At 32.7% G+C, this 27367-nt stretch overlaps 1 protein-coding gene across 1 annotated transcript; it reads left to right on the forward strand.

Annotated features, from left to right (window-relative positions):
- Positions 1–3050: 3050 nt before the first annotated feature.
- On the forward strand, positions 3051–3985 carry LOC111370606 (B-box zinc finger protein 32-like). The gene is made up of 2 exons (XM_022992398.1): positions 3051–3597; positions 3686–3985. The coding sequence occupies exons 1-2, from the start codon at positions 3115–3117 to the stop codon at positions 3722–3724; spliced, it is 522 nt and encodes a 173-aa protein (XP_022848166.1). The 5' UTR covers positions 3051–3114; the 3' UTR covers positions 3725–3985.
- The last annotated feature ends 23382 nt before the right edge of the window (positions 3986–27367 follow it).

Genomic DNA, 27367 nt, shown 5'->3' on the forward strand with positions numbered 1-27367 from the left:
GTGAAAAAAGGAAAAAAAAAAAAAAAAAAAAAAAAAAAAAAAAAAAAAAAAAAAAGGAAAAAAAAAAAAAAAAAAAAAAAAAAAAAGAGGAAAAGAGGAAGAAAAAGAAGGGAAAAAAAGAAGAAGGAAAATTCGTCAACGTGTTAGAAATTAAGTGAGTTATACTATTAAGCTTAAATTCTTCAATTTTGAAAGGTAAGTAAAAAATTACTTATTGAAAGGTTGTGTTTGATTTTATAGTTGTTAGATTGTTAGATTAAATTTAATTTTATTGAAGGGATTAAGTATAATAAACTAGGAAATTGAGTAAAATGAAAAAAAAAATAGTTTTAGTAATTAAAGAGATTTTAGAAATAGCCTAAACGTGAAATAATTAAGTTTGGGTATCGCCTATTTAATTATTGAAATTACTTAAATTAGTTAATTGTTGATTTAAAAATTATATTATATTTCAGGCAGTGATACGAATATCGAGACAGAGTACCAATCGAGCTAATTTTGGCGTACATAGTTCTGTGAGTAGAAAAATGTAAATATTTTTAAAATATTTATAAATTAAGCATATTGTTAAAGTATGTGCAATTATATGCAATTATGTGTTCGAATTACATGGTTATTATGAAAATCTCTTTTATTATGATACATGTGGAATATTAAAGATTATTTAAGGCATATTTGTGACTTGGTATGTAAGACATGCGATGTTGAGATTTTTTTTGTATGTGAGACGTGCAATATTGAGATTGGTCAGAAAAGTACCCATAATTATATACTTCTTCTAGTTCACAGAGAGGCATTGGTCATGTTCTATCCTACACGGAGGGTCTTAACCTGACGTTGACCATGATCGTGTACATATAGTTCACAGAGGGGCCTTGACTGTGTTCTAGAATTGATTATGAGAGGTCTTTGAGATCGACTTTCGTTCACGGAGGGGGTCAAAGACCCATGACGAAAGTTCTTAGCCCAAGAAGCGAATTACATATTTCAGTCAGAGGGTACATTTTTTGTGGATTTTTCAGCACGTTTGATGTGATGAGATTATGACATGGTTATTAGCTGATATTATATCATGATTTTAAGATGATATTCTATGACCGTATGTGAATGTCTCACTTTTTTGCTATAATTATATGATGGTAGTTTGTGAATTATCAAATGATATGAATTTGATTTTCACTAAAAATGTATAAGTGAAAAAGTATATTTATTTTGAATTTCTCCACTCACTGAGCTATCAACTCATATATTTTTTCACGTTTTTCCTTATTAGGCAGCCATTGAGAATTTGGGCATCTTTTGGAGTTGAGCCTTGATTTTGAAGTCAGAGCCACACAACAGAGTTTGTTAGTATGACTCACTTTATAGAACATGCAGTCAGTGTTTTGGAACGCATGTTCATATCTAGATGTGATTTTACATTACTTGTAGATAGTTATGGGGCTCACAATGTATTTTGTATCCATATGTATATTTCATTTTATTTCTTGATAAAGGTTGAGATCTCGGCTTATCTTTATTGTGCTGTGTTATAGTTTGTGATTTGTGTGAAATTGATCACAGGTTGGTTAGTCCTATTTAGAGGGGAGATAATGCTGAAATTCTGTTAGAAAAATTATGTATAAAAAGTGATATATTGTATTTGTAGTAGCCTTGATGGTAGGTCCGACTTTTAGTAGGTATCTATCATCGGTGCATGCTACGTCCGGATCTAGTGGTTTTATATGGGGCGGGGTGTGTCAAAGCCCTTGTAATTAGCGCCCCTTATTGGGGAGGGAGTCAATGGGGAGCACCTATTAGGGACTGTCACGACCCTATTTAAGTATCAAATTCTAGCTCATCACACGTTATCCCTTCCCGTTTTCAAATGATAGTGGTAAGATGATTCAAGACGACTACCTGTGTTACGATGAACTTAGTACTAATACAATTAAATATCGACTTCTTTTAGAAATTTAAATTGACATTTAATTTAATTTAATTTTTTCATTTAAGTGCAAAAATTTTCTACAAGTTATGTTCATACATGAAGTCAATGATATTCATTGTATTAAATAAAAATTTAATCACTTTTTTATTTATGGTTTCATATGTGACCTATCGAAAATATGAAAGAATGTGACCATATGAGTGTGTTATGAAACTATGATAATATTTTAACAACAGTGTGACTTTATTTGTGTGCATGTTTGAGTGCGACTTATGTATTTGTGATGTGTTAATTGTGACTTGATAACATGTTTAAAAAGTGTGACCTTTGTAAATCACTAGGGTGGCCTATGTCTCGTGACAATAGTAAACTAATTTTGATTAAAAATTACTTCTTATTGACATTAACTTAAATTGAAATATATGAAATTCATAGATGCGACTTATATCACTTATGTGACTTTAATTTCTCAAGAAGTGCTCCGTAAATATGAACACATGTTCTGTCCAAAAAGTTAATAAAGTAAAAATATTAATATTTGTAAAATTAAATTTCAGAAGATAAAATCAGTTAAGGTTTGGCAATTAACTGGATTTTAATTAAAAATATTTTTTAAATAAAAATACCTGATATTTATACATGATTTTTTTTATTGTGGAAACTTGAAAACATAGTTCGTGTAATTTTTGAGTGATGAAAAAACCCAGTCACATCACATGCCCACAGATCACACTTGCAACGGACATTGATTTTTCTGGATCACCTAAATATTACCTATTCATATTTATTAAATGGGGCCCAAAGGCTAAATCTCAGAACCATCAACAATTTAATAAAGAGCATTACTCAAAAAAAATTGTCCTATAGCAATGCAAATATAAGTCGAATATCGTATCCAAATTTCCAATTCACTTAAAACCAAATCACCACATGACACGAGGCACTTTGCGTATATAGAAAGTTGGATGCCCTAAAAAGAAAATTCTACTCTTTATTCTTCCAATAATGGCAATTAGTTAAAAGTAGAAACGCATGATTTCAGTTTTCCATCTTCTTTCCTATGTTCCAGTATATATACAATACAACCTAGGACGTTGACAAATAGTACTCCAACCAACTGAGTAACCTACTGAAATAAAAAAACTTTCAAAGGTAAGTCTTTTGTGTATGTGAGAGAGAGGAAAATGAAGAAATGTGATTTCTGCAATTCTACAGCAAGAATGTATTGTGAATCCGATCAAGCAAGCCTGTGTAGGGTTTGTGATGCCAGGATTCATACAGCAAATTTTCTTGTAGCTGAGCACTCAAGAAATCTTCTATGCCATACCTGTCAATCTCCAACACCGTGGAATGGTTCAGGTGCCCGACTTGGGCCTTCGGTTTCTCTCTGCGAGTCCTGTGACCTTGAAAACGGGAGTATAGAAGTAGACGAGGAGGACGAGGATGAGGACGAGGACGAGGACGAGGAAGAGGACAGGGAAGAACATAACGAAGAAGAAGATGATGCTAACAGTCAAGTTGTATCTTTGTCTTCAACATCTATCCCTCCACCTTCGCCTTCAAGCCCCAAAAGGGAAGAGTCTTTTACTGAACTTTCTAGGGGAAGAAACGAAGTTTACAGTTCAAATTTTGGGTTCCCGTCTGCATCTGCAGTTGAGGATCGTAATGTATGTTTTTTTCTTTCTTGATTCTAATTGTTAGAACACATGTTATGCTATAAAGTCCTCAATATTCCAACTTTCTCCATTTCTTTAGGGAACTGAAAAGCCGGATGGGGAAAAAAATGGCTCGTAAACATTGAGACAATCTTGATGATCTTTGTTCTTCGGGGTGATTTGTACTTGCCAATCCAAATTGGTGTATATTATGCATGAATCTCCCCATCTTTGTAGTGAAGATTCAGTAAACGATATCTGGACGCGGTTTTTATCATTCTCTGTGTACTTTCCTACATGTTAAGAAAAAAGGTGTAAGGCATTTTGACAATAACAATCAATCTAAAAGCATATTGGAATTCTAGTTTAAATCAGATTGCCAACCTAATTTTGCCTTTGTCTATTCTTGGTGTTTTTCTTATGATAATTAGACAATCATATAATGGATGGTCAACTGAGGTATCGGACAACCACGAGGTATTGATATGAAGTATATAGCCCTTATTTGGTGTAAATTAAATTCAGATTTTTAGAAAATTTTGATAAAAGTTGATGAAATATATGATTGAAAAGTTATTAATCCCATAAAGTTAAAATTAATTATTGACTTTAACTTATATTAAATCTGTGTTTTAATCCTATCAAACAAGGGCACAGTATAATCCCTATAAATTAATATCACTGGGACCATATAAATTCTATTAATTGGAAGATGTATTAACTAATCGATAAATTAATAATTTATTAATTTAGAAAGTGTATTTACTATTCAACAAACATAAGTTTAATCAACTGTGTATTTTACCTATTTAATTAATTGAATATGAAATAATCAACTAAATGTGCATTAAATTCATTGTAATTGCATTAATTTTTGGATTAAAATTAATTTTTATATAAACAAAAAAATAAAGTCTTTTTATATTTCATAGTTGCAATGACTTTCCATCTAGATGATGTTTAAAAACCATGACAGATGAGATGCATAAAGCATCATGTAAGAATAGTAAAGAACATTCACATGCACTTAAAAAGAATTGCAACGATGAAAGTTAATCAAGGTGCAATATCAAAGACACTCAAACGATCATCAAAGTACCTTTTGTTTGACTTAGAAAAAGGTGGTCATGCTTAGCAGCATGAACCATCAAAATATTCAGACATGAAGAAGGCTGTTTCTGAATGGAGAAGCTTCAGAATTTAACTTTCCTAAAGGTCGGCTTGAGAAGTTTAAGTTAAAACATGGTATTAAGTGATTTCGTTGTTTCGGAAAAAGTGAATCAATTGATATGGGGAAGAAATTGGAGTCCATAAGGGAAAACATAGACCAGTTCACCATGAAAGATGTTGTCAATATGGATGAAACATGATTATTTTATAAGTTACAACCTAATCACTCTCTTGCAACAAAGTAAACGTGAAGAAAAAAGCAAGACAAAGGAGGCTTACAATTATTGTTTTTTTGTTATGAGGATGGCTCAGAAAAAATTCCTATGTAGATCATCGGAAAGTATGTAAAATCATGGCGACTTGAAAAAAAAAAAAAAAAAAAAAAAACACAGGTGGAAGAAAAATTCTCTGGTAATAGATAATTATCCTGTCCATCCAAAAAATATTGAAGGAGTACAAAATGTAGAGAGATGTTTTTACAATCCAACATGACATAAAAAATCCAACCATGTGATAAGGTGATAATAAAGCCCTCAAGATGCATCATCATAGATGATTTTACCGTAAAATTTTGAAGGGATATTAACCAGGTCAAACCAATCCAGAAAAAATAAATGTCTCGAATGCAATCAATCTTGCATTCTTAACTTGGACAACAATGTTGAGACAGACAATACCAAAGTGTTTTCACATTGCAGAATTTATTAAATGGAAGAAATGACCTCAAAGAACTTAAATGAATCCTTAGATAAAGAAGGTGTTCATGAACTTGAGACAATAATAAACTATTTGGATTTTAATGTATATAAATTACCTATTGAATTATCATAGTGAAAATAATGCAAGTTCTCAGGTAAAAGAAATCGTTGCTAGCATCATTAAAATCCTGTTGAGGATGAAACAATAGTTTTGGAGCATGTTAGCCACGAGGAAGACACAAAGCATTAATGTATATAATGTTTTACTGTAATTCTAGAATTTAATCCCAAAACTTTTAGATGCAAAAAAAAAAAAAAAAAATTTAGAGATTAGATTCAACTAGATTTAAATTTTAAAAAAAAAAAAAAAAACAAAAAACAAAAAACAAAAAAACCAAAAAACAAAACAAAACAAAACAAAGCAAGAGAGTTCATAATTTTTTAGATTGAACTTTTGCAACTGGTATAGTAGCCAAGAAAATTTAGAAAAGCAATAGAATTATTGAAAATTGTGTGGTGGAGGAAGAGGAAGAGGAAGAGGAAGATGGACCTCTTTTTACGTGGCTACTATGTGTTCTTTTTGAAAGATGTCTTCACCATAAAGAAGTGTTAACTGTTAACTTTTAAGATTCCTCTGCGTGGACTTGAGAAAGCTATTATGTATTCTTCTGAAAATCTCTCTCCATCTTAGAAAAAATGTTACTTTTACGATTCTCTATGAGGAGTTTGAGCAACTTGAACCATCTTTATACTCCTAATATTTCTTACGAAACAACTTGATGATCCATTGTGTCTGAGAGACACAAGGCTTTCTTTCATTTATTTACTAAATATAGTTCGGTATCTAATATGAAAAAATTTTATTCTTTGGACATACAATATGACAAAAGTTTATTCTGCATGGATTTGTACATCGCACACTATTTTATATTCTTAACTCGTAAGTAATTTGTTTTCTTAGTACATGTGTCGTGTTGTCGTGGGATGCCTTTTGCAAGACTTGGAAAGGGACTCTGCTTTACAAACTACCTCATTTGTTAAGCTAGTTTCTTCAAACTAGAATCGCTTGCAATAATCATGCTATATGTACAATGTTTGTCGACAATGTTGGTTGACAACATTTTAGTTGACGTCATCATATTCATCCATTAAAAAAAAAAAAAAAATTGTTCTACATCATAGGCTTGAATTTTCACAACACATAGTTGTCAACCATGTTTGTACACTTAGCTTTATTCTTGCTTACAATTGCACATAATTCATAGTTATAGGAACAATGACTCCAAAAAAAATAATAAAAAAATTTAAAATAAAATAAAAATCCAAAAGCATATCTAACATAAAAAAAAAAAAAATTATTTTAATAATTGCTTGAATATGATTACATTGAATAATTGATTATAGAGTTGGAACATGCAACGAACTTTGTGATGTTCATATTTGTTTCAGCTAAAAGGGTTTATTGAAATCTAAGTTAAAGTCAACAATTTATTTTAATCACATATTTTATCATACCTAAACTTTCAATAGGTTTGGGTGTCAGTCCAAATATTTCAATACTTGGAGCGACTCATTATACTTTGAGTATTTTATAAATGGAGCCATTCGGATTTTTGTAACTAGTGAAACAAATCCCTTTCAATCCTTTTACGTGACACACTACTACTTGACAACATTTGTGAAAGAGAGAATTATATTCAAGCAATTATTCAAATATTTCAGCCTTAAAATCTTCAAAAAACTAAGAAATTTGACTACATAACTCAAAATAGTGGAGACAAAAAATCTAGAAAATATGAGAAAACTAAAACATCAAAAATTAAATTACAATTAAATTTTTCTTAATAAATCTTATTTGGTCCTCTACTCTTAAAACGAATTGAAATAAAAATACTAATCAGATATATAATTATGTAATATAAAGAAATTGCATTCTATATATTGAACTCGCTCTAATTGAGTAAAAAAGAAAAAATTATATTTCAAAAGAGATCCACGAACTCATTATAACCAAAAAGGTACACCATAGCCCTAACTATAAATATATCATCAAGTTTAATTGTCAAGCGTTATTAAAAAAAAAAAAAAAAAAAAACACACACACACACACACAAACAATTACATAAGTTTGTAAACAATGCAAGAAATAAAAAGTCCAAATTGGAAAGAATGAACGTATTGATTCATCAAATTACACAACACTAGCTTGGACTTTTTTATTCATATAATACCCAAATTGCAAAGATTAACATAAACCACCTGTTGACCTCCAAAAACATGTCAATAGGTATTGATAAAAAATGATGCACACGTGGACATATTTCTCAATATGTTGATTGTAAGCTTTAACAAATATTCAGTTGTTGATCAAATATATTCAAGTAGGAAAATAAGGCGTATATTTATAAATGATAGAACTTGTAATAAAGAGTAAAATGTGTATTAGAAGAAAAATACTAAATTCCCTTTTTGTATGTCTAAAGATCCATCCACCTAAATGTCACAAAAAATAGATATTTATAGTGACCAGGCCGACGTGGTCACCGTTGGATTCGAACCATGTGGCCTGATCTGCTAGACCCTTGTGTCGTATCAATTCTATCTCACATTAATTACATTTATAGATATTTGACAAAGGGTTAGCCACCCTACATCCCTAAGCTAGCATTCTTGATAGCTATTTAATTAGAATGTCACATCAATCAATCTTAAAGATACGCACATCAAACCCTCTTCTAGGCATCAAGGACTTTGGATGTTAAGGTGCATTAGGAACTTCAGATGAAAGAAGACTAAAATTACTTCAAAGAACTCCAGTACAATGACCTCGGCTATTAATGAAATTAGAGAACTCCTTCTTTACTCTTGATTTAACACCACGTGTGTGAACAAGGGGCTTCCATGTGGCCCTCATTGAGAGCACTACTTATGATCAATAACACCAATCTCTGAAATGTAACAATTTGATGTGAGGAGAGAGACAAAAAAGTGGGACCAGTCATGATTTCATAGTATAGAGTCTAGAGTTCTATACAAATGACTATCCAATTAGAGTTTTTGGATTTTGTATTTTTTTTACCGAGTCTATGTATTATAAAAACAAAAAATTACATAAGCAATGCTTCATTTCGAATACCCATGATTTTGGTTCAAGAACCAATAATCAACCCAAACATAGTCGGTTCTCAATTTTCGGTTCCAGTTCCTAATTTATATTTTTTTTGTAACGGATCGAGAGATTCGGATCTGATTTAAATGGCCTACTTTTCAACTCCACATTCCGTCAAGTTTTGTCAAAACATATTAAAAACTAATTGTTTTCTAAACCAAACATTGGCCAAGCAATTAATCAAACACTTACCTATCTCCTTGTGAGATAACTCAAACTGCCCTAATATAAATGAAAAGGTTGACCAAACATTTCATTGCGAAACAGGATTCTTTGGAAAAAATTTTGATAAAAGTTTTAACAGATTTTCATAAAGTTGATATAATGTGTTGATGAAAAATTAAGAAAAGTTGTAGGCCCTATGTAATGTATGACTAAAACTAAAGTTTTATTGATTGAAAAATTAGTATATTATTAGCAAAATTTTATCAAACAAGCAAAAGGAATGACACCACTAAACATTTTAAAATTACTCAAGAGCTAGCGCCATTGATGTTGGGCCACAACTTGTACATTTTTGTGTATTTTGCGACCTTACTTATAATATATATATAATAGAATATTCAGACTTGATCAAGATCAGTGTTTTAAAAAGTGTAGCTCTCTGCCTTGACAATAAGTGCAAATTAAGCAGTTGACCACTTAATGAGCTTAATGCGAGCCAACGTGTATGTAAGCGTGCTTTATTAATTTTTCTCTTTTCCTCTCTATTTAGTTTTTTTTTTTAAATTATTTGACTTTATTTTCAGGTTTGTGTTGTTGAAAACTCCAAAAGTATGTATGAATTTTCTATAAATCAGTTAAGTAGTACTTGTCTAGTTGAAAGTTAAATTATGAAAAATAGTCTAATTTTTGCATTTCTAAAACTTGAAAAGTGTATAATTGACTAATTGCAAGAATTATTAAGTAAATATGGAATTTATTCATTTTGAATGCTTGGTATGTGTTGTTTTAATTATTAAATAATTTTTATAAATATTAAGTATTTAAAATAATGATAATAATACACATTTTTTCATGCTTAGGCTTCACTTAGGCTTGTAAAACTTAAAGCACCACATCTAGCCAAGTTTTATACCTTTTAAAATACTGATCAAGATTGATAATTTAAGCAATAAATGGTTGAATAGTAAATGATTATATCCTTTTCCTTTGAGATTTTGTATCCTCCCTAAGTAATATTCCTGTCACAGCCAAAACTTTTCTAATTGATCGAACGTTATTATGGTATCTGAATTCCTTGGGCTACTGTTGAACAGACTTTTGGTCCAACCTACTAGCCCAATTTTTAAACTAAAACTAGTGTTTCCATCTGCATAAGCCAGTTCGTGACAGAAGGCAAATTTAGACCGATCCTTGGCCCAGAATATAACTCCAAAACTGCGCTGCTCTTTGCGAGAAATGTTACGCTACTAATGGAGTAATGATATTCAACCCGCATTTAATATCAGTTTAGATGTCAATTGAGTGTATCAAATGATTAGACCTAAGAGCAATGAATTGGCAAAGTGCTCTCCGCGACTGTATCAATTTTTGAGGCAACGAACATAAAGGTCATGTCAACTAACAATCAAACTTATTGGCAAGAGAGATTCGTGCATTTGATCAGCAAAACCATAGGGAAAATTTCATATCTAAGAAGTTAACTATAACCCATTTCAAAACTAAGAAACAAATTTTAAAACTTCAAAAATCAGATATTATTAAATTTTTTTGATGAAATAATTAATTAAATATATATTTTAGTAATTAAATACATTAAAATCATAATTCTATACATTTTGGTCACAAATTATTGAATTAACTGATCACAAATTATTTCTCAATTACAAATTAAAAATTTTCTAGGTCACAAATTATTTCACGCTCACAAATAAAAAAAAATTATTTAACATAATTATTCGTCAATCACAAATTAAAAATTTTATAGGTCACATTTTTTTTATCGATTACAAGTTAATAAGTCACAACTTGTTTAACGGTCACAAATTATCAAATTAATTAGTTACAAATTATTTCTCGATTACAACTTAATAAGTTGTGAGTCACAACCACATTTTTTAGGTTACATATTATTTATTAATTACAATCATTCAAATGCTTGGTCACAAACACCTCCATCTCATCTCCACTCCCGACCAAATCCCACCCTATGACAACCGCCACCAACATCACCACCAACCATACCAAACCGCCAACGTTGCCACCACAGAAACCACAACGCCAACATACACCATCTAAACCCACCACAGCAACCACATCACCACAACCACAGCCACAATTATCGGACACAAATACATAAGACGGTTTTGAGAGAGAAATTAGAAAAGAAATGATCACCTCTTTAACACCAGAAGTTCGAACTTCAACTTCATAAAGAGCACCCAAATCTCAAGAATCTGAAATACATTTTCCCCGATTCCGAAGCCCTAAATTATACGTACATCATTTCTATATGTACACGTTTTTCTCATAACCAAACCTTCAATGGTGGCTACGACGATGGAAGGACAAGAAAATGTATTTGCCACGACATAGCTCATCGTACAGAGCCTCCATAATACTTCCTACACCAACAATATGCTTCTTATCCTCTTGGCGTTTCATAACCATCTCTCCGCACTATCCTCATTTGATAACACTTCCAACCCTCGAGTCGTATGCAGCAATGCACCGGGTGGTGCTGTCGAGGTCACCAAATCTACCGAAGAGAGAAGGAAAGTGGGTTGTGATTTGTTGTTTTGGAATTTTTAGGGTTTGGGTGTTTAATATTTAGAGAGAAAAGATAGAGGATGTTGAATATTATTAATATTAAAGATTGAATTAATATCTGATTTTTATATAAATAGATTTTAGATCTGATTTTTTAAATTGGATCTTAAAAAATCTAGTAAGGAATAATTTTCACAAAAGTGATTCCATGGGGCTAAACCACATTTCTGTGCCGAGCCAAGCCAGACTCTTATGTGCAAAAATGTGCGATGCCTAGTTCGCCAGCCGTCCCAGGCTGCCTTCCAAGCCATGATAATATTAGATTATCTTTAATATGCAACTATTTTAACCATCAAACTTAAACATATATTTGAGAAGTGTTTAAAAACATATAAAATTGAGCAGTATTTGTGGGTCTCAACAAGATGCAGATAACAAGTCATTTGACTTTAAACAATCATTTATAAAAATGCCAAACATGCTCTAAAAGTAGATAATTTTAACGACCTAATGAAGTGAGTGGGAAATGCTAAGTGTTGGTTTTGAAAATACTATTTAAAGTGAAAATTGATTTTTTAAGAATGGATGATTAAAAATAAATATTAAAAAATAATTTTCAAATGTTGTAAACTAACGAGATAATTATTAGTGATTATTTAGTATTATCATAATACATAAATAAGTCTTATCTTGCTTAAAAGATCTATTTCATTTCAATTGTAATTCTTATTTTGGATCCTATAAATATAGGGTATTGATTCTTAATAATACCCACAAGTTTATTATTATTATTATTATTATTTTGTCCTTTCTTTTCTCTCAATTTATAACGCGTTATCAGCACGAATTTCAACTCCACATCCAATATCATGGCATTCGAGCCATTAAAATATTTATTAAAAAATCTTATACTTTTGATTCTGCAATCGGGATTTCTCATATGCCCAATACCCAAATTCAGAATTATGTAATAATTCTTTATGAAAAATTATTTGTTCTTGTTCTTTACTATATTCAACCACAAGATTTTAGGTTTGACTATCAATGACGATGTCCTGAATAGCCCACTGGGAATATTGGACCAAATACAACGACAAGGTGGAGATGCTAGATTCACGAAGGTATTATCGTTTAATCTATGATTTATGCCTCCTGGATTATTATTATTTATATTAAGGTTTTTTTATATTCGTTTAATGTATCTATTATTAATGTTGGTAAAAAAATTTTATCTTTAAATTGATAATCTATCAAGTTGTTCTCCTGAAATGACACAACTCTGTAAATATTATATCATCATAGAAAATATACTCTTGAAAATTTAACGTTTTCTAAATAATAATTTATTGTTACTCCTAAAGTAGCACACTATTATCAATGTTCAAATTAGATTTTACTTGATCGTGAAGAGTATAATTCAATAAAATTTAACATAAATTATGTTTTTGCTCCTTAAATGTAAACTCTTTACATAATTTATTATTCTAAATAATATATAAATATTTATATATTTGTTGATGGAGGGAATGGCTGTATTGGATTTTGATATGTTGTGCTCCATAGTAGCCATGCAGGCCCAAAAGGGCACGTGGGAAAAGTTGAATGAAAGCAACAAAGAAGAGGCAGGAGCAATATTGTATAGAAATAATGAAAACAGAGGGGGAGTGTTTAGAATGTGGGAAGGTGAACTTATCTATGATTGCTTCTGTTGATGCTAACTCCACCTACAATTGAACAAATCAAAATGTAAGTTATGGAATTAACATAAAAAGGGAAAAAGAAATCAAAACTAAATTTAAAGAATGAAGAACAATGAATTTTCCATTTTTTTAATTCGGCTCAGAAAATCAATCCAACGCTACAAAGGCAACACCAACTGGAGATTTTTTCAATCACAGGGAGAAGCACACAAAGGCAAGAGCTAGTTTTCAGAAATGCACAAAGCAGAGGCTGATTTTTGGTGTGGTGAAAGTGAGGACAGGAGACTCCAATTTATAGGCAAAGGAACAACAAATTTCCCAGAAAAATCGGCTATATAGACTTCAAAAAAAACTGAAAATGGTTACCAAAGATATGGGTAGCATAACCATAGCAACCATCTCACATGATTTCAAATTATCTTTAAAGTTGAGTATTGAGCACCTAGTCTAATGAGTTGATTTCCTCTAAATGCCCAACACAATTGGGTATAATATTCTTCAATCTTGGGCTTATAGCCTATGAAGACAAAAGGGCATCGGTTTTTCATCATTGCCTAGGGGTTATTTGGGCATCACTTACTAAAATACCCAACAACCTCCATCTTGATGTCAAATCAACCTACAAATCAGATAAGATAACAAATAGCTTAAGAAAAGAGATTTACAAGTTTGTACCAATGTTTAGAATATCAAGACAGCTTCTAAACTTTATCAATGGGAGCATCTTAGTTCCCATGTCTGCTGGATTATATTCTGAAAGGACTTTTTCAAGTTTTATGAGTTCTTGAGAAACTAAATCTCTATTGAAATGCAGTTGAACATTTATATATTTAGTACGTTCATGAAAGATAGGATTTTTAGGTGAATAACAGATTGACTATCGGAATATATTGTTACATTGTCATCAAAAACACCAAGTTCATTTAATATACCTTTAAACCACAAAGATTATTTAAAGGCTTCAGTAGTAACAATATATTCCGATTTAGTATTGGATAATACAACAACATGCTGAAGTTGTGATTTCTAGCTAACACGTGAATTACACAAAGTAAACATGTAAGAAGATGTAGATTTTCTATTAACTCTGTCACCAGCATAATTAGTATCAGTAAAACCTTTCAATTTTACTCATTCAGTACTAAACTTATATATCAAGCCAATATTGCATGTTCCTTTCAAATCTAAACAACCATTTTAAAGTTTCCCAATATTTGGGACCAGGGTTGGACATATACCTGCTAAGTGTACTAACAGCAAAGGCTAAGTCGGGTCAAGTAACACCATTAAATACATCACAGAACCAATGACATTTGTATATGGAATCCTTTTCATATATTCCTCTTCATTAGCAAGTGATTGTTCTTTAGATAATACAAAATGATTAGCTAAATGCAATGTAAAAGGTTTGCATTCATTCAAGCCAATTTTTTTCAAAATTTTCATGATATATGAGCCTGATGCAAAAATAAAAATGAATTAGACATCTCTTTGAATTTTCATGCCTAAGATTCTTTTAGCATTACCTATGTCTTCCATATCAAATACATTACTCAAAGTAGTTTTTATATCATTTAACAACTTCAAGTTGGGACCAATCAAAAGCATATCATCCACGTTTAGCAAAAAACACACAGTTATTATTTGCATTACATTGATAGTATAAACAATGATCAAATTCACTCATTTTAAAACCAACTGTTTGAACAAACGAATCAAAACATTTGTACCATTGTCTAGGAAATTATTTTAGACCATACAAAGAGCGTTTAAGAAAACTCGCATGATCAAGTTTTTGTTTATTTTCAAACCTCTTAGGTTGATCCATAAAAATCTTTTCATCAAATTCTCCATACAGAAAAACAGTTTTAATATCAAGTTTTGTTCAAGTTCGTAATTAAAATGCGAAACCAATGCAAGCATAGTCTTAATTGTGGCATACTTAACAACTGGAGAAAAGATTTCATTATAATCTACTCCTTCCTTTTGCATGTAACTTTTGGCCACAAGTCTAGCCTTAAACCTTAAAATCTCTCCTTTGGTAATTTACTCCTTAATTCTAAAAACCCATTTACACACAATAATAGACTTGTCTTTAGGTCTTGGGACTAATTTCCATATTTGATTCTTATCGAGAGAATTTGTCTATTCTTTCATCGCTTTAACCTAACCATCAGATTGTTCACTCCTCACGACTTCTTTATACATGTTTGGTTTCCTATCAATTAGTTCTTCATAACTAACATAAGCAAATTCAAAATCATACTCTAACCTTTGAGGCACCCTATATGTTCTTCTAACTCTGTCTCTAGCTAATGGTAATCAGATAAAGGGTTTTGTTGTCCTTCATATTCCTCTATAACCTCATCTCTCTCATTATTTTCACTTTGATTATCTTCTAATTTAAGATTTTGATGCTCCACCTCAATTGAGGTGGTAGGGGTTTGAACACTTAAAGGGCTTAAATCTACTTGAGATTCGTCACTAGTGTTTTCTTGTTGTTTTTCTCTCAATGTGTCATTTTTTTATTTTAGACAATGCATTTCAAACTCATTAAATGTAACATCACGACTTATGATGATCTTAACTCCAATTTGACTTTTATCCCAAAGTCTATACCTTTTTAACTCTTTCAACGTATCCTAAGAAAACGGATTTCATAGCTCTAGGTTTTAATTTTCCCTCATTTTGATGAGAGAAAGTAAGACATCCAAAAGTTTTTAACACAATATAGTCAGCACATTTACCATACCATTTTTCATGTGAAGTATCACCATTTAATGCAATAGAAGGTGTCAAATTAATCAGATAACAAGCAGTCACAACAGCTTCATCCCAAAAAAGATTTAGGAATACCAGAATTCAACATCATATATCTAACTTTGTCAAGTAAAGTACGACTCATAAATTCAGCCACCACATTCTGTTGCAGTGTATAAGGAACAATTTTATGTCTAATAATTCCACATTTTTCACACATATCATCAAAATCTTTATTACATAATTCTAAGCCATTATTAGTTCTTGGATATTTTATCTTTTTGACATTTTTAGTTTCAACTTGCAATTTTTATATCTTGAAATTTTTAAAGGTTTCAATTTTATCCTTTAATAGATAAACCCACAATCTATAAGAATAATCATCAATTATGAACAAAAAATATCTATTACCACCCATTGTAGGATTAGTAGCAGGCCCCCATTAATCAGTGTGAATATATTCCAAAATTTTAGTAGTTTTGTGCATGCCAGATGAAAAAGATGACTTATGATGTTTACCAAGGACACAGTGATCACAAAAAGGCATATTAGACACACAATCTTTTCCAAATACACCTTTATCATTTAGCAGTTTAAGTCATTTAATATTTATGTGAGCTAATCTATTGTGTCAATTGTGGGTGTCATCTGTGTTGGTCAAATTTATAGAGGAAGATGAATGTTTACTAATTTCAGCAATAGTCACATAAATACCATTTCTTTGAATACATTTACATGTGACAAGAGCACCCTTAATCATTTTTAGCATGTTGTTTTCAATTTTACCAGAAAAACCATCGATTTCTAATGCTCTTACTGAAATAAGATTCGTAACCATTTTAGAAATATATCTGACTCCATGTAATATAAGCACATAACGAGTGTCAAGTTTTAACATGATATCACCAATTTTAGCAATTTTATATGCATGATTATTGTACAAAATAGCATGACCACTTTCAGATTCTTGCAAATTTTCAAACCAGGCTTTATGTAATGAAACATGAAATGATGCACCAGAATCAAGTATCCATTCATGTAAATGTGATTTCATAGTCAGATTTACTTCAATAAGTTCAGAGTTTAATGAGACATAAACTTCACATCATTCATTAGAAGAAGTAATAACATTTGCCACATCGTGAACCATTTCTTTTTGTTTATTTTTCTCAACATAACAATCTTTAATGAAATGTCCAATTTTACTGCTCCCATAGCATTTTCTATCTTTACTTTTTGACCTAGATAGACTTCTACTTTTCTTTTTACTATCATATGTGTATCCACTTTGGTTATCACGAGTCCTAGATTGAGACCTACCTCTCATCATATGAACCTCACCACTTTTACTCTCGACTCTCTTGGCTCACATTTCCATATCACGAGTCTATGACAATTTCAGGTGTTAAAGTATCTCTCCTGTATTTAATAACATTTTTAATTTCTGTATAAGTATCGGGGATAGCATTTAACAAAATGATTGTCTTATATTCTTTAGATACGTTCTCGTCACAGTTAGTGATATCTTGCACAAGTTTATTAAAGACATCCAAATTGTCATCAAAATCTTTTGAAGAATCGATTTTGAAGCTAAAAAAACTTTCAAGTAGAAAAAGTTTGTTTGGAGTAGATTTAGACACATAAAGCTCCTCCAATTTTTTCCAAAGTTCTTAAGTTGATTTTAATTTACCAACCTTTCTTAATACCACATCAGACAAATGTAAAATGATAGAAGTATATGCCAATTCATCCCAATTCTCTTTTCCTTCAATAGTCAAGTTTGTAGCAAAAGAGTCATCAATAGCTTTAGAAACTTTTTGTTGAACAAGAATACCTTTCAATTTTTGTTGCCAAATTAGAAATTCTCATTTACCATTAAATATACCCAACTCAAAGTGATGTGTCGACATTTCACACAAAAATGCACAGAACACAAACCCAGATATGTAAGAGTCACAGGTCACACAGATTATACAGAGTAACAAGATTCCTATGGTTTCACAATAATATGCTATTCTAGAACCCCAAAATTTTGTGAGAATCACATTTTCAGACCAAGGGAAGAAACTAGAATAGGAGTCTGAGTATAAGTCTATAATAATATGAGATTAGTTAACATAATAACGTTCAACAAATAAATCTAAAGACGACAAAGAATGGCGAGTAGTCCTAGTTTCTACCAACAAGCAATGGTTGCCAAGTAATGACAACTCCAAATTCTAATGATCATCTCACACGATGTTCTACTAGTGTGATAATGTAAAGGTTTCGGCCAATTTACCAAAGCGGACCTATCTGAGTCCGTAAACTACAAGAGATGCGAATTTACTATTTTAAGGCCGTAATTTTGGCCTAAAGTAATAGTAAATATATATAGTCGTTGCGACCGTCGACCCATTAAGGGCAAAATCGTCCAACTTTTCTGCAGTACCTGAAACGAAAAACTAACAACACAATAATGTTAGAAATGTCGAAATAAAAATTCTATCTGAAGAAACCGTCATCGAAATCTTCTCTACGCGCTCACACGCGTCGTCGTCGGAGTTCTATGCCCCGTCGCTTCGATTATGCACCGACCACCCAAGTGCGCCTCGGTCTGCTAATTCCATCGGTGGTTTTGGCTTGTCCAAAAGATAGTGGTTTCACCGAAAAATGAGGAAACAGATTTGGCGAATTTTTGAAAAAACTGGACAACTTTCTTCTCCAATTTCTGGTACGATTCCTAGCTAATTTTAGTTGATTTTATCACCCAAAATCACAGATTTTCCCCTGCCCAAGGCTTTGATACCAATTGTTGATGCTAATTCCACCTACAATTGAACAAATCAAAATGTGAGTTATGGAATTGACATAAAAAAGGAAAAAGAAATCAAAACTAAATTTGAAGAATGAAGAACAATGAATTTTCCCTTTTTTTTAATTTCGTTCAAAAAATCAATCCAACACCACAAAGGCAACACCAATTGGAGATTTTTTCAATCACGACGAGAAGCACACAAAGGCAGAAGCTAGTTTTCAGAAATGTACAAAGTAGAGGCCGATTTTTGGTGTGGTGAAAGTGAGGCCAAGAGACTCCAATTTATAGGCAAAGGAACAACATATTTCCCAGAAAAGATCGGCTAGATAGACTTCAAGAAAACTGAAAATGGTTAGCAAGGATAAGGATAGTATAACCATTGCAACCATCTCACGTGATTTCAAATTATCTCCAAAGTTGGGTATTGAGCACCTAGCCCAATGGGCTAATTTCCTCTAAATACCTAGCACAATTGGGTTACATCGATTGTGGTATGGATTTATAATATTCTTCAATCTTGAGCTTATAGCCTATGAAGACAAATGGACCTCGATTTTTCATCATTGCATAGGGGTTATTTGGTCATTAATTACTAAAATATCCAACAACTTCAATGACTGCCAAATCGCTCTATAGTCCACCTCGTATTCGTTATTACCTTCTTATAATTATTTTTAATTTACAATGAAATACATTTCGGGTAGTCTATGCTATTTTTACTCTTATGTATTCATTTTTTTTTTTTTTTTTTTTTTTTTTTGGGGGGAAAAAAAAAAAAAAAAAAATATTTGTTTGACCTGCCGATGTGGGTAGGTGGGTAACATAATTTTTGCCCACCGTGAACAGGGAATAAATTTTAGCATAATGAAATGACATGCTGCAAAATTCCAATGCCGTTACTTTGAATTTGATGATGAAATGTCTAACTTTTTTAGGTTTTGTTATTCTGGGTTTTAATTTTACTTGATTATCTTTTTGATCCATTTATTTCTTAAATAATTAACAGTTTTAAATAATTTTTAAAACTCATTTTTCCCTAAACTCATTTTCAACAACACAGTTTATGGGACTCGCAATTGTTAACAACTTTTCAATCACGCTTTTCATCAACTTTTATAAAAATTTACTAAAAATCTGAGTTTTAGCCAAACCAAACATGGGCTAAATTTGTTGTTTCACTTACTGACAAATATGTAACTCGTGTGCTTATGCAGGATAGTGATAGTTCCTTGGATGACTCTGTTTACCATCTGATTTACCCATGCAGCACTTTATCTCAGGTCAGTCAAGTTCACATTTTTAGTGCGATTTGAATTCTTTAGTAGCATAATAGCACAATCCCACCTCCCAGCCTAACCCAGTTCTTGATACTTAACTTTCTGTCCTGTTCTTAAAGATTGTCCAATTATGTTTTTGTACATTGAATCAGGAGTCTAGAACTTTGGAGATGAACAATGTAGAAGACAGCATATGGTATGGTAGAGGTGATACAATATGTATCGAAAGCTATTCTGAGGGTATCAAGGCATTATTTGAGTTTAGTCCACCTTTTGCCATAGGAACAAAGTCTCTTGAATGCCACCATGCAAAAAAACTTCAAGCAATCATTTTTCTACTTCTGTAGTTGTGGATTCTTCTCCTTTGGTCCCAACATCTTATTAATTGTTCTTGTTTACTTCCCCCCGAGCGGCAAAGGGTCTTCCACTATATGCTTTGATTGTTTGCTGAATAAGGCATGTGCTGCTTGATAATGGAGGATTCTTTCTTCCAACGTTGTTTGAAGGGCCGGACAAGTAATTCTGAAGTAGTTCCACCTGCATATAACATCCTTTCACTATTCTGGTCTGCTTAGAAGATTCCCATTCTCGTGTATGTAGGTGAATAGGTTTGCACTAGTCTATTGTTGTAAATGTATGTAGAATGATTCAATGAATAGAATTCACTTATACCATTGTTTTAGTAGTTGATTAGTTAATGGAATGTGTTCTTGCTAAACCTTAGTTATTTATGCACATATTTCTCCCTCTTCACGTTATCTATGAGACTTTCACGTGTCCGATAAGTCTTTCTACTATACTAACAAGGACCTTCAATTGTGTGAATTTTCCTTTTTTCGAAAAATGGTGCAAATTTTCATGACAAGTCATACGATACAGTTCAACAAGAGGAAGTAGGAGGCGGCGATGGACAGTGAGAATGTGGGTGTCACCTGTTGGATTATAATCAACTTAAGAGTGGTCCACATATCCTATATCCCACTGCTTCAGCAACTGACCCAATGTTTAAAAATCACGTTTGGTAACCACCCGTAATCTAAGGATGTGCAAAACCACTCTATGATGGGCAGAGCAAATTATAAAAAGGGTTGAGATTTATTCGGAAGGTCCCTAAACTCATTTTTCACGTTCAGTTTGCATACATCATCTAAGTAGTGAGAAAGAGGGTTTAGAAGAGCCTTTACCCCAAATCAAACACTACCCATAAGTTTGAGAAAGTGTGTGAAGAACGGCAATGGTAGGAGGTACGTTTTCAATCCAATTTATTCCGCATTGATCTAAATATTATTTTGTTGATTAAAGCATGTTTAGATCGCTTAAGTAGATTTTACGTTTGGTATCAGAGCCTTCGTTTTGCCTCTGCCTTGTTTGTTCTAAACCTGCACACTTTCTGTTCAAAAACATGGTTTTTGATTTAGTCGTTTTTATAGAAACTGAGATTAGGAATCATTTGGAAATTGATTTCTGAAAATTTTGATATAAAATTTGTAAAATTTGGTAGTCGAAATCATGAGATATGACCGAATTTTTTATTTGGGTTGGAACCGAGTCGAAACGACCCGGTAGGAGGTTGAAGACGAACTAATAAAAAAAAGGTAAAAAATCTTTTCAAATCAGTTTGCATGCAGAGATACATGACTTCCTTGTCTACTAATTAAAGTACAAAACCATTAGTTTCTAGCAAATTGGCCTACTTGCATGAAAAATAAAGGCTGCCAACTTCATGAAATGGAATAAAGGCGGTCAACTTGATCATATAGAAATGGAATGTTTAACATTATTATTACTTTAATAAAACATTTGGATATGCACATGTACCAGCCGAAATTTTTGAAATTGTATCACTTTGTGGACCCATATGCTGGAAATTAATGAAAATTATTTGGTGGTTTTGTTCTCATATGTACAAACTTATTTTATTGTTTTGTATGTATAATTTTTATTGTTTTGTTATACATGCAATATTGAGTTAAATAATTTAGTACATTAAAATTCAAATTTTGTGTTCATATTATTTATGGTTTTGTGCAATTTACATGAGCATATTTTTGTGAATTAAATTAAATGTCGAGTGATCCATATAATTTTAATTAATTGGAGAGTAGCCACAACATCCTTAATTATACAAAATCATATATTAAATGTATAGGATCACATATTAAATAAAGACATTAATTATGGTTAATCATATTTAATATAATGAATTTTATCCCTCAGAAATTTTATTATATTTGTATGATTAATTAGGATAAAATATCAAACTATACTTTCTAATTTGCTCACAGGGATTAGAAAAGGGAACATAATTTGATAGTTTTATTGTGAAGTTAAGATGAATCTAATTGAATTAGAACTTTAGCCCACAGTCAAGTTTTATGTCACTAGATTCATATTTTGCATGATTTTACATTGGTAAAACATGTCGTATGTTATGTTAGCTTCAAATATTGTATCATGAGCATGAATGTTTAATTTATTGCAGCAAGTCAACCTGCTAATTTCTCTAATATGAAATGTGATATTTCTGAGCTGAAAGGGGATAATTATAAGGTCTGGAAGGAGAGAATTCTCCTTCATTTGGGATGGATGGACATAGATTACACCATAAGGAAGGAGGAGCCCCATACAGTAACTGCTACTAGCACTCCAGAGGAAGTTCAACTTTATGAAAAGTGGGAGTGATCTATCGCCTTTCCATTATGTTCATAAAGACGAAAATATATGTTGTTATTAGGGGCTCCGTCGAGCAGTATGACAAAGTCTAAGATTTGCTTAAGGTCGTTGATGAACAATTCCTCACTTCAAATAAAGCGATGGCCAGCATCCTCATTATGTAGTTTTCATCCTTGGTGCTCACTGGCATTAAGGGTGTGCGTGATCATATTATGCGCATGAGAGATATAGCAGAATAACTCAAGGCATTGGAAGTTGAGATGTCCAAATCATTCCTGGTTTACTTTATCCTTTGCACTTTGCCTCAACAATATAGCCCGTTCAAGATCTCCTATAACACATAATAAGATAAATGGTCCATTAATGAGTTGTTAACCATATGTGTTCAAGAAGAGGGCAGACTACTTATGGAGGAAGGTGAGAAGGAAAATGTGTATTTGACAACTCCAGGATAGAAAAAGAAAGATCGGGCCGAGGACAAGGAGAAGGGAAAAATCCATCCTCAAAAGGACATTAAGAAGGACATTGTGGCACCTTAAGAAGCAATGCTCCAAGTTTATGAAGTGGCTTGACAAAAAAGGTACTTGACTCTCACTTGTTTGTAATGAATCTAATATGATTGATGTTAATCATAACACATGTTGGATTGATTCTAGTTCTACGCTCCATGTGACCAATTTATTGCAGGACTTGCGAAACCTGCGAAAACCAGTGGGAAGTGAGCGTAGCATTTATTCAGGAAATAAGATGCCCTTGCATGTGGAGGCCATTGGCACGTGCAAAATGGTTTTGAGTAGTGGTTTCATTTTAAATTTAGAAAAGACTTTTTACATTCTCAATTTTTCTAGGAATTTGATTTCAATTTCTAGACTTGTATCAGATGGTTATTCCTTTAACTTTTCAGACTCTGAATTTAATTTATTTTATAAATCTGATGTTATTAGATGTGGTACATTGTCTAATGGTCTTTTTCTTATTAATTTGCAAAACGATGACAACCATACTACCATGCACGTTCATGAAAATATTGGTACTAAACGATGTGTTGTGAATGAAGATTCTTCTATGTTTTGGCATCGGAGACTGAGACACATCTCCATTGATAGAATTAAAAAGTTGGTGAACGATGGGGTACTTAGTAATCTAGATTTTTATAAACTTTGAGACTTGTATAGACTGCATTATGGGAAAGCAGACTAATAAGTCAAAAAATGGTGCCAAGAAAAGCTCTGAATTATTGGAAATCTTACACACAACTATTTGTAGTCCAGACATGGAAGCATACCGTGATAAATACTTCATCTCTTTCATAGATGATTACTCACGATACATGTATCTCTACTCGCTTAATGGTAAAAATGAAGCACTATATGCTTTTAAGGTATTTAAAGATGAAGTAGAGAAATAATGCGGTAAACAAATTAAGATCGTGAGATCCGATAGAGGTGGAGAATACTATAGTAAATACACTGAGAGTGGACAAGTGACTGGTCCATTTGTGAGGTTTCTTCAAGAGAATGGGATTGTTGCCCAATATAGTTTGCCTGGTTCTCCAGACCAAAATGGAGTAGCTGAAAAGAGAAATCGAACATTATTGGACATGGTACGAAGCATACTTGCTAGCTCCAAGCTTCCTCACTCCTTATGGATTGAAGTTCTTAAGACAGCTGCATACACATTAAATCGAGTTCCAACCAAGGCTATTCCAAAGACGCCTTTTGAGTTATTCAAGGCTTGGAAAACGAGTTTGTGACATGTACGTGTTTGGGGATGTCCGTCTAAAGCGAGAGTCTAAATCTAAAAGAAAAAGAAGTTGGACCCAAGGACCATAAGTGGGTATTTCGTTGGATAGGCTGAAAGGTCTAAGGGATACAGATTTTATTGTCCATCTCATAGCACTAGGTTTGTGGAATCAAAAATGCAAAATTTCTTGAGAATGACTTGATTAGTGGGAGCGATCAATCCCGGGGCATTTGTCCTGAGAAAGATCATTCAGATGCTTTGTGTGCCACTTCATGCAATGGACTGAGTATTGTTGTTAACAATACAACTCGAGTACAAACGCATATTGAAGGATCAGTCCACGAAGTTTTACAAGCTATTGAGCCTGATCCAGTAGATACTAAAGTTCAACAGATGCCTGAAGCTGTTGAACAGCCTGCTGAACAAAATGATCATGCTCCTCAGAAAAATATTGATGCAGCATTAAGAAGATCTACTAGAATAAGGAAATCGACGATTCCTAGTGACTATGTTGTGTATCTACAAGAGTTTGACTACAATGTTGGAGCTGAAAATGATCCTGAAATGTTTTCACAAGCCATGAATTGTAAAGAATCAATTTTATGGTATAATGCCATGAAAGATGAGATGGATTCGATGGCATCTAACAAAGTCTGGGATCTCATCAAGTTGCCTGATGGTGTAAAAGCCATTGGATGTAAATGGCTTTTCAAAACAAAGAAAGCCCCACTAGGCAACATTAAGAGACATAAAGCAAGACTCGTTGTCAAAAGATTCACTCAAAGGGAAGGAATCGATTACACAGAGATTCTTTCCTATATCTAAGAAAGATTCCCTTCGAGTCATTATGGCATTGGTTGCCCATTTTGATTTAGACTTGCACCAAATGGATGTGAAAATGACGTTCCTTAATGGTGATCTAGAAAAAGAGGTTTACATGAAACAACCTGAAGAATTCTCCTCTAGTGGTGGTGAGCACATGGTCTATAAGCTTAATAAATCTATATATGGATTAAAACAAGCCTCACGTCAATAGTATTTGAAATTCCATGACGTCATCACTTCGTTTGGTTTTGAAGAGAACGTCGTGGATCATTGTATATACCAGAAGGTTGGTGGGAGCAAGATTTGTTTTCTTGTTCTATATGTGGATGATATTTTACTTGCAACTAACGATAAGGGTTTGCTACATGAGGTGAAAGAATTCCTCTCAAAGAACTTTGATATGAAGGATATGGGTGAGGCATGTTATGTCATTGGCATTAAGATCCACAGGGAAAGATCTAGAGGCATTTTAGGTTTGTCTCAAGAGACCTATATTAACAAAGTTTTAGAGAGATTTCAGATGAAGGACTGTTCGCCTAGCATAACACCCATTGTGAAGGGTGATAGGTTTAGCCTAATTCAATGTCCCAAAAATAAGCTCGAGCAGGAACAGATGAAAAACATTCCATATGCTTCAGCCATTGGAAGCCTAATGTATTCTCGGGTTTGTACATTGCATTTGCTGTTGGAATGCTAAGGAGATATCAAAGTAATCTAGGCGTGGACCACTAGCGAGCTGCAAAGAAAGTGATGAGGTACCTTCAGGGGACCAAAGATTACATGCTTATGTACAGACGGATTGACAATCTGGAAGTGCTTGGCTACTCGGATACAGACTTTGCTGGCTATGTTGATTCACGAAAATCAATATCTGGTTACATTTTCATGCTTGCTGGCGAAGCTATATCTTGGAATATTGCGAAGTAGACATTGATTGCTACTTCCACTATGGAGGCCAAGTTCGTGTCTTATTTTGAGGCTACCTCACATGTATGATTGAAGAGTTTCATGTCTGGCTTAGAATAATTGATTCAGTTTTTAGGCCATTGAGATTGTACTATTACAACTCAGCTGTTCTTTTTATGGCTAAGAACAACAAGAGTGGTAGTCGAAGTAAACACATCGACATTAAATACTTAGCCATTAGAGAACGTGTTAACTAGAAGAAAGTGGTCATTAAGCATATTAGCACTGAGTTGATGATTGCTGATCCTTTGACTAAAGGCATTCCACCAAAGAATTTTAAGGATCATGTAGCGAGAATGGGACTTGGTTTTGTGATGTAACATTTGATGTTTTAATGAAACTCTTATTCAGTTGATGTTTACTCATTCGTTTTGTGCACATATTTGTATATTCATTTACCTTGAGAAATATCATTAAGTTTGGACCTTGAATAAACATAGGGTTTATTCATTGTGTTATATGGGCCGGTGTTTAAGAGACATGATGCATTGTGATATATGAAGATAATACTCGCTTTAGAGGACCTATCGCTATGATTCATGTATTATGTTTCTTATTATGACGAATGATGGTATATATAGCCCAAGTGAGAGAATGTTGGATTATAACCAACTTAAGAGTGGTCCACATATCCCATACCCAACTACTTCAGCAACTGACCCAATGTTTAAAAATCACGTTTGGTAACCACCCATAATCTAACGATGTGCAAAACTGCTCTATGATGGGAAAAGCAATTATAAAAAGGGTTTAGATCCATTCAGAAGGTCCCTAAACTCATTTTTCACGTTCAGTTTGCATACACCATTTGAGCAGTGAGAAAGATGGATTAGAAGAGCCTTAACCCGAAATCAAACACTACCCATAAGCTTGAGAAAGTGTGTGAAGAACGGCAATGGCGGGAGGTACGTTTTCGATCCAATTTATTCCGCATTTATCTAAATGTTATTTTGTTGATTAAAACATGTTTAGATCGCTTAAGTAGATTTTACATTACCTCCAATGCAACGCAACTTCTCGTCATGGAAGTGGGCGAGGATTTTGCCATCAAAGCTGTAGACGAGGTGGATGACTGGTTGTTGATTGGTGGCAGAACTGTCGTCAAGGCGGTGGAGGATACAGATTTTTTCGTCCTGAGAGTCCAACTCGGTGATGTGATTATGAGGAGCCATGGATTGAATTTATAGAGTTTTTAGAGGTGAGTACAGGTGCGGTACCATTCTATGCCCTGAAATTTGATCACCAATTTAAAGAGTATCACAAATGCAAGAGGATAGAATTCAACGTAAAAC

The sequence above is a fragment of the Olea europaea genome, chromosome 21 (assembly GCF_002742605.1).
Source record: "Olea europaea var. sylvestris chromosome 21, O_europaea_v1, whole genome shotgun sequence".
Lineage (NCBI taxonomy): Eukaryota > Viridiplantae > Streptophyta > Magnoliopsida > Lamiales > Oleaceae > Olea > Olea europaea.